General features: G+C 42.5%; 1 protein-coding gene across 2 annotated transcripts in view; it reads left to right on the plus strand.

Moving 5' to 3' along the window:
* Positions 1 to 20929, plus strand: part of sbf2 (SET binding factor 2) — an 89570-nt gene that overhangs the window by 62046 nt on the left and 6595 nt on the right. The window contains exons 18-34 of one of the 2 annotated variants that reach the window (XM_076728601.1): positions 616 to 786; positions 2080 to 2351; positions 3476 to 3648; positions 3890 to 3963; positions 6572 to 6767; positions 7291 to 7418; positions 8470 to 8645; positions 8795 to 8928; positions 9024 to 9225; positions 9685 to 9881; positions 10154 to 10294; positions 11415 to 11498; positions 14024 to 14098; positions 15222 to 15400; positions 16262 to 16438; positions 16929 to 17030; positions 20284 to 20469. In XM_076728601.1, the coding sequence (XP_076584716.1) occupies positions 616 to 786; positions 2080 to 2351; positions 3476 to 3648; positions 3890 to 3963; positions 6572 to 6767; positions 7291 to 7418; positions 8470 to 8645; positions 8795 to 8928; positions 9024 to 9225; positions 9685 to 9881; positions 10154 to 10294; positions 11415 to 11498; positions 14024 to 14098; positions 15222 to 15400; positions 16262 to 16438; positions 16929 to 17030; positions 20284 to 20469 (2667 nt within the window). The remainder of the gene's footprint in view (positions 1 to 615; positions 787 to 2079; positions 2352 to 3475; positions 3649 to 3889; positions 3964 to 6571; positions 6768 to 7290; positions 7419 to 8469; positions 8646 to 8794; positions 8929 to 9023; positions 9226 to 9684; positions 9882 to 10153; positions 10295 to 11414; positions 11499 to 14023; positions 14099 to 15221; positions 15401 to 16261; positions 16439 to 16928; positions 17031 to 20283; positions 20470 to 20929) is intronic. The other variant, XM_076728609.1, reaches the window with a different exon arrangement.

A 20929-nucleotide genomic window follows, 5' to 3' on the forward strand; every position in this document is an offset into this window, starting at 1 on the left:
CAGCCCAACGTGTTTGGTGTCACAGGAAACGTTTGGATTTCCACTAAAGTTTAAAATGAAGTTCTGGTGTTTTGAACAAAGTTTGGCCGTGTATCATGTGTTACACTGTAGCGCTGACCTGAAGTCATGTGTGTAAAGTTTTAATTTACTTTCTCCATCTACCTATTTAGACTGCTTTTGTAGCCCATACATAAATTTCATTTTAGTGTCAGTAACATCAAAGAAAATTGCTGTTCTAATCTAAATCTAAACTAAACAATATCATGGTCACTGCTGCTCTGGAGCCTGACAATCCAACATCTGGTTTCTATCTGTTGCTATGGGAGACGACATAAACTATCAGAGAAACAGGGATGCGAATCACAATGTTTTTTCCACTTTAACTTCCCCGCGTTTTTTTCAGTTTTGTAAGCATTTAATAAGCCTCATTTTCAGTTCACATTCTCTAAAGGTGGCTTATAAAATCTGACCTACATGTGTCATCGCTGCTGGCAAGGGTGGGCTGGCACATCTGAAAAAGCATGCAGTGCTGGTTTGATATCAGCCCCACACAGACTAATACTCAAAAGCGTAGACAGCTTGTCGAAAGACTATGAACTATGTTTTCTCTTTCAGAAATTGGCTGCTGGGGTGAACCAGTTCGCCTACACCTGCATTCAGGACCATCCCATCTGGACCAATCAGCAGTTCTGGGAAGCCACTTTCTACAGTGAGGTCCAGAGTCAGATCCGAGCCCTTTATCTGAACACCCCAGAGGAGAAGGGGGGCTTCGCTGCCAGGCTAAAGGTAAGACAGGAAAATTGATCAGTATGACTATATGTTGTGTCAGAGTTCATATGAAGTCTGTTTAACCCAACTATTGTTAACCAGGATTAGAGCTGAAAAGACAGAACGCCAGAAAAGTCAAAATAATGAGTCATTTTCAAGTAAATATGCCAAAGAAATTCCCTTTCTCCAGCTTTTTCCAGTGTTCTTTGTCTGACATGATAGTAAACTGAAGATCTTTGTCTTCTGGAATGTTTGTTGGACAAAACAAGACATTTAAAGACATCACCATGGTCTTAAGGACATTGGGATGGCCATTCATAATTCTTCTCTAGCATATTATAGACTTTAGAGTTTTGCAAAGCAGACACAATTTCTACAAGCCACCCAGACCAGAGTGAGAGCTGTGTCCGTATTCTCGGTAGGAAGTCAGACATGATTTCAGTGGCTATTTGGCTCTGCCAGGGTTGTCCCTTGTCACCAGTTCTGTTGGTGATATTCACACACAGGATCTCAAGGTGCACTTGGAATAGGAGAGTGTCTAGTTTAGGGAACTCAGAATTGCTTCTCTGCTCCTTGCAGATGGTGGGTGTCTGACTTGATCAGGCCATGACCATCAGCACGTACCAGGGCGGTGTACAGTCGAATGTGAAGGGGTTGGGATGAGAGTCGACACTCTTTTAGTCTGAGACCGTGGTTCTCGATTCAAGTATCTCGTGGTCTTGTTTGGGAGTGTGGGTAAAATAGAGCATGAGATGGACAGGTGGATTGGTGCTCTGTCATTGTTAATACAGGCATTTTACTGGACCGTTGTGACTGACAGAATGAGATCCTCCTTAGGGTGGCTGCACAGATTTGGTAAGGAGTTCAGGCATCCAGAGAGTAGAGTTGGAGTAGAGCTACTGCTCCTTTGTGTCAAAAGGAGCCAGTTGAGGTGTCGGCTGGGGTCTCCTGCCAACAGGCATCTGATCAGGACGCCTGTTGGCAGGAGACCCTGGCAGAGACCCAGACACTGGAAAGATAATAGAATCTGGTTTGGTAATGTTGCTTGGGAGAGAGGACTACAGTGCCACCACAACCCGGTCCCAGATATGTAGCAGAAGATGGATATTTGTTGTTGTGTCTATTTTTTTTTTTTTTTTTTTTTTTTTTGTCTAAAGCCTTAAGAAGAAAATCAATCTCTGGTTGAAATATTTGTCACTCTGCAGGTCAGCATTCTGTGGCAAGCAATGTAACTACGTCACCAGTATTGTTTTTAAGGAGCCAAGCCGAAAAAAAGTGTCAAAATCCAACCGTTTGCTCTGACCTCTCCAGGATTCGGGCTCCATGCCTGCAGCAGGCAGAGACGGGGAGCACACAGCCATGGACCTGGCAGCAGAGCAGCTGCGTTCATGGCCCAGCCTGAGCAAGGAGAAGCAGCAGGAGCTGGTGAAGAATGAGGAGAGCACCGTGTTCAGCCAGGCCATCCACTACGCCAGCCTCATGGTCTACCTGCTAGTTCCTTTAGACTCCAGCAAGCTCAAGCTGCTCCGCAACACCCCTGTCGCTGACTGGGAGAGTGGCAGCAACAGCATCGTCACCAACAGGTCAGGAGAGCACCTGCATATTGTGGTTCACAATCTGAGTCGTGAAAGGATGTAATTTAGTGTCGTTTAACATCTTTCACCTGACTCTTATCCACGAAAATCAAACACAGACTATACTAGAGCACACTTTTGGCTTGTTCAGTATTTGTAAGGTAAAACTATCAGTTTTATCTGGAGGAAACCTCAAGGTGAGGTTTCATGATTTGGGAGTATGTGTACCTCTCTTAATAAGGTGATGATAAGTTTGTGGGTGGATGTGGCGTAGCTCACAGTCTACATGATACCTTCCTATTTAGCCAAATGGAACATAGTACCTCTCCTGTTTCCGGCCCACGTCCATCCTTTGGGGGAACATCGCTACTGCTCAAACAGAGTGAGGCCCATTCACTTGTGCTGGGAAGTTTAAAACCCCTGGGGTGTCTTTAATGGTGCTTCATTGTACTCACCCAAACCAAACAAAATAGCAGTGGAAGTGATTTCCCGTTCTCTGTAAGGGTGGTGTGGAATAAATCTGGGAAGATCCCCCATCTATGTCTTTTCTCAGAATTAAAAGGCATGTAGCCAAAAAAATCTTTCAAATTTCAGGCTTTGCTCCCAAAGAAGAACACAATGTTAAAAATTACATTTCTGTTATCAACAGTAATTAAGCTTTTGTTAAACATTTGACTCTAAATTTCACATTTAATTTCCAAATAGCCACAAGAACACAGTGTTACAATTTTATCTCTGTTTTGTTTCTGTTTCTAACGAGAATACAGAAATGCAGTGGCCAAGAATTTGTTTGTGTGGAAATTTTCTCTCACTTTCTTCTTTCATTTTTGCCCCAGACTTGTTTGTTCTCACAGACAACATTTGGATCTCATCACTCTTTATTTTGTGAATCCAGGGGGAAGGTTGCATTACCGTCTCATGTGAAACATTCGTCTTGGCTAATAGAGTCTGAGCAATTGATGCAGGCATCAGCACTTCGCTTCTGCCAGCGTGCAAATCACTCCCGCTCGCAATGCTCTTTATCACAGTGATCCTCAAATTAATTTCTGTCAACAAAAAACTCTTAGATCTCTTCCTAGACGCGAGGGCTTGACCTTTCACATTTCCATTGTGTCATCATGTGTGTTTCACAGCATTGCCGGTAGCGTCGCAGAGAGCTTTGACACAGAAAGCGGGTTTGAGGACTCGGAGAACAGCGACGTGGCCAACTCTGTGGTCAGGTTTGTTGCCCGTTTCATCGACAAGGTGTGCACAGAGAGCGGAGTGACCCAGGAACACATCAAGAGCCTGCACAGCATGATCCCAGGTACAGCACTCACATTGTTCATTCACACTCTGCTGCTCTGCATGTGTGTATTCTCAGCTCAGGCCAACAGCAACAGAAGGCTCTCAGTTGATTAACTCATCACATGTTAAATGGCCTTAAAATATGTAAATACACAATCTGGTTGTAAGAACTTGTGGATTTACATGTTTCTCTGTAGCAGCTCTGTGTGTAGTGCACTTGTGTGTGTATATATGAAGACTGACTGACTTCTGACCCACAGGCATTGTAGCTATGCAGATGGAGGCTCTAGAGGCAGTTCACAGGGAGAGCAGGAGGTTACCTCCCATCCAAAAGGTGAGTGTTGGTCTGCTCTTGGCTGCTGGGACATCAGCTGTATGTGCAGTATATGTACAATTATATGGCAGGGTTAGACCATTAGAAATCTATATGTCTCTATAGTATATATCTTTCTTTCTTTTTTTTTTCTTTTTTTTAAACGTGAAGCTGTAGAGAGCCAAAGTGCAAGCACAGTTTCTGGGTTTTGTTCCAGATGTTAGACAACCAATTCAAAATTTCCTGTTCTATTCTACATATAGCACTCTTGATATAGCAAAGGACATCAGCGATACAACCTAACCTGTTCAACTGTACCTGTCATATTGGTCACTCCATGTGTCTAGATGGCGATATCAGGTCAAGCAAATAATAAGAGAAACAGTCTAATTGTTGTCTATTTCTATTTGTAGCAGCATTCAGTTAACAACTTTTGCCACAAGCACAGGTTGTCTCAACTTGAGACAATGAAGGCCAGTTGAGTGGTGGGCTATGATAATGGAAAAGAGAGACCCAAGAGCAAACATCAGACATCAGACATGACAACATGACATTAGAACTTCTCACATGCAAGAGCTTGAACTTTCATGAAGAGTTTAAACTCTAATAGCAAGTGCTTGATAAAATAGATGCGGTTTTATTTCAGAATATGGATTCTAAGCCTTCAGAACATGTTTCACTTTCACTGAAATGTGATGGTGAAAGAAACTTAATGTGAAATTGTATGAGGAGAATACAGTTCTGTGGACTATGAATTACGTGTCCTAATACTTAATCATGAATATAAATTCATTTTAAACATTATATCAAACTCTGCCGTTGTCTAACACATCCTCACTCTTAGCTATGTCTGCATGTACAGTTTAGTCTGGTTTGCAGCTAGTATGCAGAGTGCCGATCTCATCCAATGTTTTACGGTCATCATGGCACTTTCAGATTTTACTAGTTGGTGTTTTGGACCCTGCTGTGCTGTATGTCTGCCAGCTCTTTGTAATTCCTCTAGGTAATTCCTCTTGCTCTCATGCTCTTGCACACGCTCATACACACAGACAAACACCATGCCAGCACTGCCATGGGAGAAACCTGGAGACCGTGGTGAGCAGTCTGGGCAGATTGTCTGCTGTACTTTGTGGCTAACTTCTCACACGTTTATGTGTTGGACAAAGCTTCCACCCTGGACTGCTAGCTGCAAGCAGCATGCCAAGAAATACTAAAACGTGTGTAAACAATACTGACTCTGGATTCATGACAAGTCAGAATAGTAGTAGTAATGGTAGCAATAACATTAAGAAGAAAAACAATGAACACATTTAAGGTGCAGCTCAAGTAAGAAGCCGAGCTCGCGGCAGTAATGAGGTGCAGAGGGACTCTCTCTTCTTGGTCTTGCTGTCCATTCAAGGACGGATTCAAGAACGTCTTATTGTCTCCTGGCCGGACCTCAACTCCCCCAGGTTGGCTGTGGCCTTAATGGGAAATGCTGTGAATGATCTAATGTCCCTACTCGTTCATATTTGTGACAGTGGAACAACTGAGTGTTTCTCTGCTGGCTGTGGAGGCCAGAAGGAGCTGAGGCTACACAGGGTGCAGACTTGACTGTTGTTAGTTACAGTTCATACAGTAGAAAACGTTGCTCTTATGGTGATGGTTTTTGGGAGATGGTAAATAATCAGTTCCGTTCAGAAAACACAGAATTGCAGGCTACTCCCTGGTGCATGTTATATAAGGCACATGCGTCAGGCTACATGTTTCCTGTTCTTTCTTAAGAAAGCCCATTAACTTCTTCTTTGAGGGTTTAGCGGAGACTGATTCCAAACCCACACAAAATACGAGAAGGACTGAAATGCTGCATGTACAAGATATAAACTGAAACTCGACAGCTCAACATGACATGCTGACAACACTTTAAAGCAAAGTGCTACTATTAGACTTACTCTACTACTTTTCCTTACTCTCAGTGTACATGTTAAACTTACTGAAATGGGTAGAATAAAGGTAAGACGTTGTTATGCTGCACTTTGGATGAAACCTTTAATGCATTATAGTTGTCTTCCGTCATATTTCTTTCACATGTGTGAGGCACACTTTAACTTTTACTCCACTACAAAGAAACTGATAGCAATTAAGAAACTGGCGGTCTCAAATAAGTCATATTCCACAAGTACAAATGCATCATTTCAGTCCGTGTTTGTATGTTTATATTTTAGAAACAAAGTGAAAAACAATGAGTGCTCAGTTCAATGAATTAGATAAACAGAGCAGTTTTTGCTAGAAAAACAGATTGTGAGCTTCGGTTGGAGGCTTGAAATTGGTCTCTGCAGAGAGTATGAATTTGTTTCTGTTGGCAGGTTGGTTTTTCAAAGTGCTATCAAATGCTTTGTATGTGCTTGCAAGATGTGTGTTTTTGATGACGTGATGATGTGCATGTGAAGCTAAAATATGTCCCAACGAGGTCATGTGGTGCTGTGATTTGACATTATAATGTTTTTAAAAACCTGATTGACTGAGGTGAATGTTTTTTTCTGAGTCCCTCATTTTAAGTATCTGGCAAAGCTCAGGCGTGTTCATAGACGGATACAGTTTTTGCATCTGTCTGTGAGGTGATATTATATCATGTTATGTTCCCCATCAGCCTAAGATTCTGCGCCCGGCACTGCTTCCTGGAGAGGAGTTGGTGTCAGAGGGGTTGCGGGTGCTTCTAGACCCTGACGGCAGGGAGGAGGCCACTGGGGGCCTCTTGGGGGGGCCACACATCCTTCCAGCAGAGGGTGCCCTCTTTCTCACAACATACCGGATCATTTTCAAAGGCATCCCCCATGATCCACTGGGTAAATACTGAACACAGCAACACCAGCTTTTAAGTCTCAATGAAAAATGCTTCTTATATTTGTTGACTAATTTTCATTTTTCATACAATGAAAATGCTCATTTTACATAAAATGCCATTTTTTTCTTGGGCAGCAGTGCTGTTATTTCATCAGTTGGGAGAAATTAAATGTTCAACCAATAATTCATTCTCATGTATTTAAACCATCACATCTTTTACTTTACTGAATCCAATTAAAACATTATTTTTCTAGTCTCTTCAATAATAAGATAACAGTGCCTTCTCATCATGACTTTAAAAAGCAGGAGAGTATGCTGGTAAACTGTGTTCTTCATCACTGTAAAGATCTTTCGAAAAACAATTACGTTTTTAGTAGGTGGAGCGCCCTCATAGTTTGGGGTAAAGGCACGACACGAACCAACATGTCCCCAATTAGCGGTTGGTCCTTTGTTTCATGTCAGTAAGATGCAGCACCCGTGTTCTCGGTATTGTGACACTGATCTTTGTCCCTATTATGTGTCCAGTGGGGGAGCAGGCAGTGATCAGAGCCTTCCCAGTGTCGACGCTGACCAAAGAGAAGAAGATCAGCATCCAGAATCAGCTGCAGCAGAACATGCAGGAAGGCCTGCAGCTCCGCTCTGCATCATTTCAGGTAAACACTGAAACACACTCTCATGTTCATCCAGTATGGACACTGGCCACCAGAAATGTTAAATGGATGAATGGACTGTTTGTTTTTGTTAATGTGACTGAAACACACAGTAATGAGATTTTAGATCAGGTTAAAAAAAACAACTTGTAGCTTGAGCAACTCGTCGCAGTGATGATGTGCCATGTAGATCATCTGTGGTATTATATGATAGTAAATTCACTTTATTAACTTAATGCCGTCAGAGGATTCACAAACTAATACGTATAAGCAGTAACACATGAAATTACAATTAAAAATGTGTGTGGCACAGCTTTTAGAATCCCCACTGTCTTGTGTTTCATAATATGAGCTTGATTCTTAGAATCAAAGAGAAAAGCAATTTTCAGCCAAGCATGTGTTTTTAGTCTTTAGATGTACTGCTGTAAAAGTTTTTATGGTTCATTCCTATCTCTTTACTAACACAGATGATGAAAGTGTCCATGTTGTTGGAGTGTAGGTCATTTGGTCTGTGTGGACATCTCTTAAGTTTTGCTGTGCTTCCTCACTGGAACGTGTGCGTGGGGGTGTGTTGTGGAAACCATGCATTGGCTGTTTTACCAATCTATCATTTAGATGTGGAAGCTGTTGAGTTGCACCAAATAGTTTGAAGATTCATTTATAACGTTGACATTTGAATCTTAAATCATTTTGAAGGCTCCACAAACTTTTTTTTTTTTTTTTTTTAAGTCTGTTCATTCTGCTGAAACCCAGTATTTCTGCACGGTCGCAGATACAGATTAGGCTACACTAATATTATAAGTAATGTTCTGATTTATTCTATTGTCATTTCTGTTGTAACATAACATTGCTTTAATTCCTAAGAGCACAATTATTGTTTCATCATTGTTTTATGCAGTTATTGGGCAAACCAGCTGCCTAAATGTGTCTGTGTTGATCACTTTAGCAAATGTTTGGGGGTAAAACAGAGAGGAATGTTTGCAGCAATAGACAGACAGCTCTGACCCACTCGCTTGTGTCGTTAAATGATCAGTTTGACTAATATCGTTTACAGTTGATAAAGGTGGCTTTTGATGAGGAAGTGAGCTCAGAGATGGTGGAGATCTTCAGAAAGCACCTCCAGAGGATCCGCTACCCACAGTCCATCTTCAGCTCCTTTGCATTTGCAGCAGGACAAACAGCACCTCAGCTCATCCTTCCAAAGAGCAAAGAGAGGAACACTGGCTTCAGGTTTGTGATGCAGCTTTACAGCACCAAGCTCTGGACTGACCCGCTGTTGCAGTTTGTTTCTCCTTTGGAAATTTTGAGTACTCCCTCTGTTTTGATGCTGAAACTGCATTCAGTAAATTATGCTGCTGTTTGCCTTGTACTCCTCACAGAACACTGTCCAAAACTATCGTCAAGGGAGCGAAGAGGGCCGGAAAGATCACCATGGGCCGTGGTAGCCAGACCACGCTGAAGAAGAACGACAGAGGCAGCAGAATGACCTGGCATGAAGATGATGACATTTCAAGTGAGAGAAATGACACGTGAAGGAGAAGGAGAGCAAACAAAGGAGAAAATGTAAGAGAATTAAAAGCGTAATTCACCTTTGCATGTGTGTTTCAGTATCAGACGATGGTGAGCCACCGCCCAGCAGCACCTTGCGAGCCTCTGAGAAGTCCACCATGGAGCAGCTGGTGGAGCAGTCCTGCTTCCGCGACTACCAGCGTCTGGGCCTGGGCACCATCACCGCCAGCTCGTCTCGCTCCAAGTCAGGCGAGCAGTTCAGGATCACAGCTGTGAACAGGCTCTACTCCCTCTGCCGCAGGTACACACATCACAGGCTGGATACCCGGATGCCTTCAAGTTGTGACAGTGTTGTCTAGAAACCTGCTGATCCATACTGATTCCACTAATCGCAGCACAGCAGCACTGAGGATATTAATTTTCCAGGATTTGTAGCCCTGCCGGAAACTTTGTAAGCTTCAGTATCTCAAAAGGCTAGTAGGGAGTCCTCCTTTACCTGGCAGACAGAAGTTTGAGTTATCAGTTGAGACAAGTCAATTGAGATTCATCCTGTTGTGCAAAAAACACACATGCTTCGTGTAATACAGTAAATCCCACTGAGACCTTAGCTGTAAAGTCGATAAGAGGCCATTTATTCAGCTGCAACTCTTGTGTCTTGCTACACGTGTCTGAACAAATAACTTTCAGTGTCTTATTAATGGCAGACATTCTTTTTCTTAATACCTGTATGTTTGAAAGGTCTGTTGTCTCACTCCGTCAGTTATCCAGGGCTGTTGGTGGTTCCTCAGGCCGTGCAGGACAGCAGTTTACACAAAGTGGCCCGCTGCTACAGACACAACCGTCTGCCCGTTGTGTGTTGGAAACATCCTCGCACTAAAGCAGTGCTGCTCCGCTCAGGAGGCTTCCACGGCAAGAGCGTGGTGGGACTGTTCAAGTCGCAGAACCCCTCCTCAACAGGTGTGCATTCACCGCAGCTTGGACTTTGTGTTCTACAGCTGCACGGCTGTTCTCTTTATTTGAAAAAGACAGTCGATTATGTAAAGACCAAAAGTTGTAGTAACCACTGACATGGTTAGTACGACTTCTGCAGCTTTGTCTCGATAAACTCAAATTTAAGAAAAAAACATGTTGATGGTTTTCCTATGAAACATGTGCCCTGTAAGTCAAACTGGTTTTTAAATGATGGTCATTATTTTGTGTCTAAATTAAGTGCTGTGTTCTGTCTGTAGCTCCTGCCTCATCCTCAGATTCATCCAGTAGTCTTGAACAAGAGAAGTACCTACAAGCCATCCTGAACTCCATCCCAATCTACTTCAAAATGAACGGAAACAACACCCTGTCCAACCGCTCCCTCATTGGCCTCTCACCAGGTACATCCAGCTTTCTTCTGGATAGTAACAAAGCTAACATTGGTGGATTCATTACATGAGCTCACATCAAATGAGCTGGTTTAGCTGAATGTATTTGGTGAAGTTATCAGCAAGTTTTTCATGTATGTCAAAAATCCAATGTATGTTTAAAAAACTGTTAAATACATTAACATCTACGTGACATGAACACAGTGTAACCCATAACCATAACTTAATATAATTTCAATTTAACTGTTGGATTGGAGGAGTCTGCAGGAGGTCGGTAAGAAGTACTTGCGAGGCTTGATTCTGGGCGATGAGTTCCCATAAACCAAAGCTACGTCACCTGATCGCCTGTGCTCCTGACTGACCTGAATTCAGTTGCGATGGTTTTGGCTCCGCCGTGGGAAAACTGTTTGTTTGCAAGAGACAAGAGGCCACGAAGAGTTCATTTCTTCTGATAAAGAGCAAAACTGCAGATTTGCAGTCTTGAGAATTATTTTTGTTCTCTCGAACTCTGTATTCACTCTGCCATCAGGCAATCATTCGTCTTCCCCTTTGTGTTTTTTGAGTCAGCGGTTATTTTTCACCTACTTATCTTTGTGTGTGTGTGTCTGTGTGTCTGTGTGTCTGTGTGTGTGTGTGTGTGTGTGTGTGTGAGTGTGTGTGTGAGTGTGAAGGGGAGAGTGGGACTGTGTGGGAGAAATACTGTATCTGATATTTGGCAACATTTGGAAGGAAATTTGTACAATAAGAGGTTATGTAAGAATCACAGGACAACCTGGGGTCACTGCGAAGCTCATCCATCTCCTCTGACTTCACCCCCTCCTGTCTGTATCCTGAACATGCTGGGCAACACAGACATTTACTGGACTAACGCTATGTCCATGATTGCTTCACGTACATGCACACACACACACTCAGGTGAAGCACGTATCTTGTGATTAAAGTGCTCCGGTCAGAATGGGAAGCTTAACCTATAATTGCAATATGTTGTCTGTAGATGTGGGGAGTGCATATTTGTCATAATTTTTTTTTATTTGCTCCAAAGTCTGTTGGAAAGAAATACCTTCCTGAGCCTGTGTCCTTATCTGACACTTGTTGTAACGTCCTGTGTGTTGTGTGGATGTTTTGTCTTCAGGCAGTGATAGGAGGACGTCCAGGATACCAAAGATGGCACCTGTCCATTTAGACATCCCATTCTCAAACAGCTTTACCAGAGGAGGTGAGTGTTGTCGTCTTGTTTTCTACTCAGCACGTCACATGTTCCTCCTGCGGTCAGGTGAAAAATGAAACATCACAACTGTCATCTGTAAGACTGTAGCTGTGAGGGTTTTATCATCATCTAGTCACTGAAGGGGAAGGTTAGAAGGGGGATGCACACATTTCGCTCACATATTGGATCATTGTGATAGTGTACGGAGGCGCTCTTGGTTTTCCATATTTTCTGCCCCCTCTTTTTTCCACCAGGATCACATTTTCTCCAATTTTTCTCTTGTTATGAAACACATTCTCTCACATTCTAGAAATATGGGTGAATGTGTCATCACAACCTGATAAAACGCTAAAATAACACACATTCAGAAGAGGAAAGTATGCAACTAAATTACAGACGTCCTGGAGGGCAGAGCGTGTTTTTCTGTCAGATTATATTTAATGATCTTACTGTCTACGGCCAACAATACCTCATGTTAAAGTAAAGGACTAATGTTAATAGGGATAGTAGTTGATATATATTCAAAAATAAGTGATGCAGTCTGTAATTTTTGTTGTTATGATACCATGAATATAATACCTGAATGTGAGCAAACATAAACCCTGTATTTATGAAAGTTTTGATATCATGGACATACAGAACAAGAACTGTAAAAATATTGGAGAGAAAAATTAATAGACTCTAAATACAACTAAGAGATAAGAGATAGGACTTTATTGATCCCACACTGGGGAAATTTAGTTTAGTTTAGTTAGTTAGATAGTTTAAATACGACCACTGGACACATGACAATCATAAGTCAAACGTCTGTGTGAGGATCTGTGGCCTGTAGCTGCACATGTGCACACTCTACGCTCTGTTATGTCTGTTAATTATGTGAAGGTTCATCTCTCAGAAACGTGTTGCTACATGAATGTTTTTTCATTGTGACCTGTGGTGTTCCTGCAATCAGCATTACTGTAAATGTAATATCACCAGTAAAAACGTAATGTGCCTTTAGGTTGACACATCATCGTGACTGTGCAAACTGGAATGTGAACTCCACCATCAGTACTGAGCGTTTTGTCTCCTGATTATGTGTTTGGTGTCATGTGTGCATGTCTGAGGTGTTAGTCACTGTGTCAGATGAAGGTCAAAGGTGAAAGGATTTCTTAAACTGACTGCAAACTGAAAATGATGATGCATTGCTTCTGATTATTTGGAGCTTTTACAGAGTTTCTTTCCCTATATTATTCATGTAACTGCAACACAGTCCAGCGCTAATCACTGGGTTTAGAGTGCAGGATTATCACTGATACATTCTTCACTTTCCTGGAACCAGGAGTTAAATTTTGGGCCAGATTTCATCAGAAAGTGGCGCAAATGAAGTGATGTGAGATTACCAATGTTAGAAAATATGTGATATTGTTGATCTTCATTCCAAAATATTTATTTTATCCAGTGGCAGCAGTTCATATCCATCTGAGAAATACTGTCAGTTGCTCATAAAATTATACTGAAATTGTGAATCACATTAATAACTCAGTTGGGGGCATTAAACAAACGTTATAAAAAATGAAAAGAGATGCAGTGAGCTAATAAGATGTGTCAGTCACACTTTATATGAAGGTACACACCTTGATATACCACCAGTTGTGTAGCATGTATATTAGTAGCATATTGGGTATTTACTAGTCATTATGAAGCATTTATTAATGCCTTATTCTGGGTATTCGGGTTATTCAGGCTTAGATTGTTAGGATTGGCATCAGCTTCCTTACTGTCAATAAGTGGTAATTAGCAGGTTATTGAGGGAAAACTCTTAGTTAATGACCTCGTAGTTGTAGAAAATGCAGAATAAGGCATTAATAAGTGTTTTATAATGACTAATAAAGAGCCAATATGCTACAAATACGCATGATAATAAGCAACTAGTTAAAGGTGACTATGTGTACCTTAATATAAAGATGCTTTAATGCAGTGTACCTCTCCAGATACATAGTTCAGTGTTGTGCTCACTCTTTGTTCGAAATGTAATCACATTTGAATTTTCCACCACATCCCTGCTCGTGGCTTGTGTGAATCTTATTTGCTGCAAAACCAGTGAAATGCATGGTGAACCTCTGCTATCATGTGTCCACCTAAGGAGAGAACAAATGACAAACCGTGGCTCCAGTCTGGTGCACCTGTTTGATACAGACTTCACATGTTTCTGGAGCAGAATGTGTCACTTTCTGATAAACTGGCACAAAGACTCTGTAAATCTGGCTCTTTGTCTTCACTCCATGAATCATAACAGTTGACAAACACATCCATGCATGCTGAGACAGTCATCCTCTAAGATCATTTCCAAATGAAGACATTTTTCACTCTGTCACATTATGTGGATCAGTCCAGCCTTTGACCCTGTGACTCTTCATTGCATGACTGTTTCTGCATTCAAATTGTTGGACGGGTAGGTGGTGATGTCCATACGATGTTGACGTGATTTATTTTTTTTTCATACCCCTCTCCCTGCTCTCATCTTCTCTCTTCTCACTTCCTGTATAAACCAGTGCTTGAGTACAGAGATAAACTATTCACTCACTCAAACCAAAAACCTGCCAGTAAGGAGAGAATCCACCATCAAGGTATAGTCAAACTGTCTCTTTGCCCCCGCCAGTCCTCTTAAAGCGCTCCGTTTCTTTCTATCGCATCCTCTGAAACCTCATCCTTTTTCCTCTCTCTAACCTACTCACTAACCAGGTCACATACCAAACTGACCCGTGCTGCAAACCCCTTACAAAGACCCTGTTAGACATAGTACTAATCTCCACTGACTTTTTGGGTGCTGTTCTGGGAGCTGTGGTTTTTCACAAACCAAAGCGGGTATTCTAATGTGGCCTCTTTCATCGTTAATGTGTTGGCTCGTCAGAGGTGACTGTGGTCTGTTAAGAGCTGGGTCCAGACTGAGGAGGGAAGGAAGTCACGGCGGACAATTCATGCATCACACGAAATGAGGCCCCTCTGATCCTGTGGTGTTACTCTGTAAATGTGACTTGAAGGGAATAGGATTCAGTTAATATCAGAGAAAAAGCATATAAATGCTCTGATGTTGTCTGTGTGATGACTTGTGTTTTGGTTGCCTGTTTATCTCTGAGTGACATCAGGTCTAAACAGGACTTGTGTTAATCTTGCGATCAGGTGTAGCATCAGGCCTGAACAGGAATTGATCTGTCAGAGTGTCACCAACAGCTTTCAAACTTTCAGTATAAACTCAACTTATGACCCACAAGGATTTTAAGAGCCGTCTGAATTGAATGCAGTTAGGTCGAAAGCTCTTGTATAACTGCCCTGGTTGCAGAAGCTGACATTATTAGCAGGATGACAGCCATACCAATACAACTGAAAACAACTTGAAAGTGATCACTGTGAAAAATCATGTCCTTCCTGATAGTGATTCATGCTGTTTGGAAGATATTGCATGCTGGTTTTCAGGGAAATGGCTTCTAGACTTGTTGACTTGCTAAGAAATTCCAACATCTCCTGCTTCTAATATCTCAGCACACTCGATTCGCAGAGGCAACCTCTTTGTTGGTGGACCGAAAGAATGAAGGTCTTTACATAATCTCTGTTGTACTGCTGTGCATGTAAACCTAGTCGGCATGTCATGTGTTGTTCATCATTCAGTCTTACTTTGTTTGACAGTGTGTGTACATCAGTGGCATTCGAACTGCCTGTGTGTGACTTTTGTTTGTATCTGTGTGTTTGCAGGCATGTGGGCTAGCCTGCGCTCCAGCAGCAGACTCAGCCATCATCCGGCGACAGGGGACGTGGGTGCCAGACTAGCAGGGAAGGATCTGGCACCCCCTGCAGGTAGCAACAGTCTACAGGCACAGCTCCTGAAACAGCAAGCTGCCCTCTACGTCTTCGGAGAAAAGTCCCATTTAAGGGTGAGAATGAAAAGAAAGCTGCTCTCTGAGAGGACATTTTGTTATGAATTGTTGGAAATATGCACTCAGAGGCCATTTTATCAGGCACACCTGGACAATCTACTGCAGTCAAATACAAATGATGTTCAGTTTGTCTTGACAATGTCACAGAGGTGTTAATGCAGTAATATGTTTTAGCATTGGACTCATCGTAGCAGTGTTCTGGACTGCATCATATTCAGGGGCCACCTCCAGCTATGAGCTTAAGAACGAGCATTTAATTTGATTTACACATTTCAGACAACGAGAACAAAAAGTGAACACTGGAAACTTTGTAAAAGTCTGATTTATGGTACAGCTGTTGTGGTGAATTGCAATAGATTGTACATTTGTATGAAGTGGCCACAGAGTGTATATTCATTTTACAAGTGCACATTCTTATCTAGATTGAAAGGTTAGTGGGATTTTTAGTTGTTTTATGTAATGGGTGGCGTCTGTTGTGGGATAATTTGAGTGTTATGGAAAACTTCAATAATTAATACAACTAAGAGGAAGTCAGAATTTATGAAAAGACCTTTTGTTCCAAATAATGTATGCATGCACTTCCACATCTGATAATACATTTTACCTGTAGCAGGAGGTTAATGTAGACCTATACGCAAAGGAATATGTAGTAACTCAAGTTACCTTACATATTGTAATAAAAACACACTGTAAAGTAGTTAGACTGGAGCAGTGCTCCCTCACCTGAACAGTTAAACAGCGTTAGTGATTTAAGACAGGCCTGTAAATCAGTGATTATACAAGAAGACAATAACCAGTGAGGTGGAGGTGAAGAACATCGTGACACAGCTGCTCACACTGCTCTGCCTGTGTTGACAGGGCCTGAGAGTGGACTCCTCTCTGAACTGTGAACTGGTGCCGGTGGACTTTGCAGACACGCGGCAGGTGAAAGCCTCTTTTAAAAAGCTCCTGAGAGCCTGCGCTCCCAGTGCCACCTCGTCCGACTCGGAGGACTCCTTCCTCAAAGTCTTGGAGGACTCTGAATGGATCCTGCAGGTGACCAAACACACAAACAACGCTGTTTTTGTATTTTACAAGGATCTCAGCGTCAGACTCTAAATTTTGTGTGAGAACGACCCAGCAGTCATCTCTTACTGCTCATCCTGTGTCTCAGATTCACATAATGAATAAATCCACTCTGAAGCCATTTTCCCAAGGAAAACAGATTCGCATCAAAGGGATAACAGCAGAGCTCTTATCATGGTGGTTATCTGACTGACCCCCTGCAGCCTTTGTTCTTACATTGAACATATGATAAACTGTCGAATAGTATCATCTGTGGGAAACGCTTCATAGGCAGCAAGCAGCACTCAGCAAGTAATTAAGCAGTAGACCAAAGATGGTAATGTATGAACAGAGAGGATTAATTGTGTGTGTGTGTGTGTGTGTGTGTGTGTGTGTGTGTGTGTGTGTGTGTGTGTGTGTGTGTGTGTGTGTGTCTACACACACCCATGTCTTAACATGCACATATGTTGTTCTCCCACAGCTTCACAAGATCTTGCAGCTGGCACTGATTCTGGTGGAGCTTCTGGACAGCGGCTCATCTGTTCTCCTCAGCCTGGAGGATGGCTGGGACATTACTACACAAGTGAGAAAAATGCACAAATACCTACGCAAATGAATGCACAAGTAAGACAGACCAGTGTGAAGAAGAGGATGAGCAAAATACCAAGAGCAAAGCAGAGTAAAAAGCACAGAGAAAACTCGACCTGTTTTTCTGCACATTTTGATAATGTGTGTTTCAAAAAAAGAGGGGAAATACAGGAGATTAAGACAAAGAAATATTAGAAAGTAATTAAGGTTTTACACTTGGTGGAAGTGGGAAATCTGGCATAATACAAAAAGATAAATTGGTACAGTAAATGCTGAAGGAGACCAGAGTCGGCAAATCATTCACGTCATGCCTCCACTGCACCTGAAAGCCCATAAACAAAATAATAAGAAGGAGGTTGTTAAGTGTGTGTAACTGGTCCAGCTGGGGGTCCTTGTTACATTTCACTCCCCTCTTTATAGTCATAGCAGTTGATAAAAAACACCACAGGGAACATGTGGATCAAAAGACATGAATTCTTTAAAACCAAAGTACCAGCCTAAGTGGGAGGCAGCAGCAAAATGCTATGATGTACTGGAGCTGCTGGCACTCAGTTAATTCTGTGATTCTGTCCTGTGCTCTTCAGTGTATATGATGCACTGATTTGCATTGTGTTTTGCCAAAATTTTCTAAAATATGCTTACAACCTGCGCAGCATTATAAAGAAAGCACAACTTGCCTGAGAGCGCGAGCTATAGTTGTAAGATAATTGAATCAAAACAGTTGACTCCTCATAAAACACTTGTTCTCATTATGAGGAACTTTTAACAGTTTGTTTTTGATATGAAAACAGCACACAAGAACAATTCCACCATCCAACCAACAAATATAAAAAGCCCAACAAAGATGAAAGAAACAAACAAATTAATAAAACATTCAAACAAACATTAAAAGGATCCAGGTGCAGCCGTACGAGAGAGTACCTCAGATAAACTGTTCTTCACTTATAAGCATGTTTAAACAAACTGTTTGGTGTAACTGTGAAGAGAGCTGCCCCATCGCCCTTCATTCTCTTTAAGTGCCACAATTGAGACTGAAAGCAGAAACAAGTGACTTGTAATAGTTTGTAGATGTTGACAGCGACATTTTTAGGCGTCCTGCACTTCTGAACAGCCCATGCGGGGATCATAAATATTGCACACCTGCTTTTCCTGCCCATCTTGCCATCAGCTCTGCCACCGGTGACCCGATGACGCAGAGCAAGATAACGAAAAGGTCTGAAGTCTTGAAGCCTCGCGTCACAGACTTGCGCTGATTTCAATCACGGACGTTCATGGTTTTGATTTTGAGGCATGTAAACAAAGTGTCAGTTTCGATCCTGATCAATTGACAGTGTTCATCCGCTGGTGCGCTCAGCATCGCATCGCATGTTTGCTCTCTGAGCTCATATTTTCCATGTTGACCTGTTTTAAGTGCACATGCTTGTGTTGCAAGCGCGTGTCCTTCAAATGTGTTTACAGGCTTTGTAAAGCTCTGGGCTGCTGTTTAAAAGTACACTTTGTGGATCCCTTATGCCAGGCACGTGTTGGGCCTGGAGCATCTCTCTCCACGGGCCACCGGCTCCATCACGCCAGGTCCCGCTCAGCCCGCACAGGCAAATGGGCTCCATATGCTTTGGCTCCCCTGCCTCTGTCCACAGTCCATAGACACCCAGCAAACATGATGCTGAATTGTCTCTCTAAACCCTGTTTTCTGGTTCCCCTTCTCATCCTCAGTCTCTGCCTCCACTCTCCTCTCTCATGCTTTGCTCCTCTCGTAAATCCACGCCTCAGTCCACTATAGTCTCAAAGTAATCTGAGGGTCTTATATCAGTGCCGGGGTTGCAGGGGGCTTTCTGTACCACTCAGGGCGGGATGTTCTTTTAAACCCCCATGGGGAAGCCATGAACTGTTTTTCTCGCTCATTCCACATGCGTCAGGGCTCATTAGTTGTGTTGGAGGAGACACGGGCAGGGAAGCAGGCCAAGCGCGCTGCATGTGTAGACAAGTGGTTCTCAACTGGTGTTTTGTAGAGTGAGCTCAAGTGTGCCGGAAGACTTTTGCTACAATGTTATATAAATGTAATTGACAGCAGATGATCAGTTTAATGTCGTGCTGTCGGAAGATGGGTCGTCATTACATAGTTAAGCTTTTGAGGGGATGCAAAGCAAAAAAATGTGAGCTGAATGGTAATCGTGCATGACAAACTGAAATCGTCTGCACGGTGGTGGTGCAACAGCTGCCAGTCTCCTCGCCCTTTAGTGGTAAGATGATCCGGCCATGTGTATTTAACATAATGAGAAGCATCACATTCAGTAGGTCTCAGCCGCACTGATGGTGGTTCATCAAGTGATTTTCCACTAAGCAGGCCAATGTTTTAGATGAAATTAGCTTATTACAGATATAGTTGTATCAGTATTTATGTTAGCAGATACTCTAAGTAACTAGAAACAGAACAGGAATGCCAAAGATGTGACTACATTTATGTGCACAAAATGTTCTTACTAATCCAATTACATGGATATTCATAATGAAAATGAATATTCAACCAATATTCCCCTTTACATGCAGCCCATATTTGGATGAATGTGCACAGCCCCCTCTTTCATTTGTTCAACCGCCTTCTTGAAAAGGTCGTTGTTGCAGTGTTTGCCCATATCCAAAAACCTGTTGATATCCAAGTCTCTCATAATGTTTTAAAGTGTGTTTCTCCTTCCAACCAGAAATGTGAGTTTCATGTGCAAACATCTCTACCTCAGCCTCGCAAACTGTTTGTGAGGAAATGCACATAAGCTGACCGTAAACAGGCAAGAGGCCGTGTGTTTTTACTGTGGTAAAAACCACAACTGAGACGCAGATTCTGAATGCGCTGTGTACATGTACAAAGAAAGTCAGAAAAAGCTACATTCAGGTTAAAGCCTAATTTGGATATTGGACATTGGAATATGCTGTTTTACATGACCCATATATGATTAGGAATAATAGTGGAAAACTAGTGTGTGTGTGTGTGTGCAAATGTAGTCAATGTTACTGTTAGTTTGTCAGTCAGAGTTTATGTTTTGGCGTGCACATGTTCACTATTAACAAGCTGCTTATTAGCATGCATATTATTAATATATTGGCTCTTTATTAGTCATTATAAAGCACTTATTAATACCTTTTTCTGGGGTTAGATTTATGTGAGGTTAGTTTATTAAGCTCGGAATTCATGTACAACCACTTCCTTCCTTAGTGCTTATTTCCTTGTTTTTTTCTCGCCCCTCTCTCTGCAGGTGGTGTCTTTGGTGCAGCTGCTGAGCGATCCTTTCTACCGCACTCTGGAGGGCTTTCAGGTGCTGCTGGAGAAAGAGTGGCTGTCGTTTGGCCACAAGTTCAGCCAGCGGAGCAACCTGAGTCCCAGCAGCCAGGGCAGCGGCTTCACGCCCATCTTCCTGCAGTTCCTGGACTGTGTGCATCAGGTGAGGCTTTCAGCCCCAGCGATCCTCGCTGCCACAGGCGCTCCAAACAGTCAGGCATCTCTGCCCTTCCTTAAGTGACTTCTCTCCTCTTTCCCTCCGTGACTTAACGCGATTCATTCCGTCTCTGTGAGCTCAGCACATTCCTCAAAAGCGTAAAGGCGAAAGGGTGCAGAAGGTGAGAAATTCAGCTGTCACATTATTTGTACATTTGGTTTAGTTTTGCAGTTCCTGAGACTGGATGTGTAATTTCGACAGTGTATTGCACCAGGGAGCGTGCAGGGAGGCTGCTGCCCAGATGGTCTGTGAACCCAATGATCAGCGTAGAGCTGCCTGTGCTTGCGTGTTTCAGCATCCCATCACATTTCAGTGCGTGTTTAGAGCTGCCTGTGGAAATTGCAGTTTTGGGGATTGAGAGTCTCTTGGAAGGCTTTGGGTGTGCTTCAGGATTTCGGGGGTGGGG

This window comes from Chaetodon auriga, chromosome 1 (assembly GCF_051107435.1).
Source record: "Chaetodon auriga isolate fChaAug3 chromosome 1, fChaAug3.hap1, whole genome shotgun sequence".
Classification (NCBI taxonomy): domain Eukaryota; kingdom Metazoa; phylum Chordata; class Actinopteri; order Chaetodontiformes; family Chaetodontidae; genus Chaetodon; species Chaetodon auriga.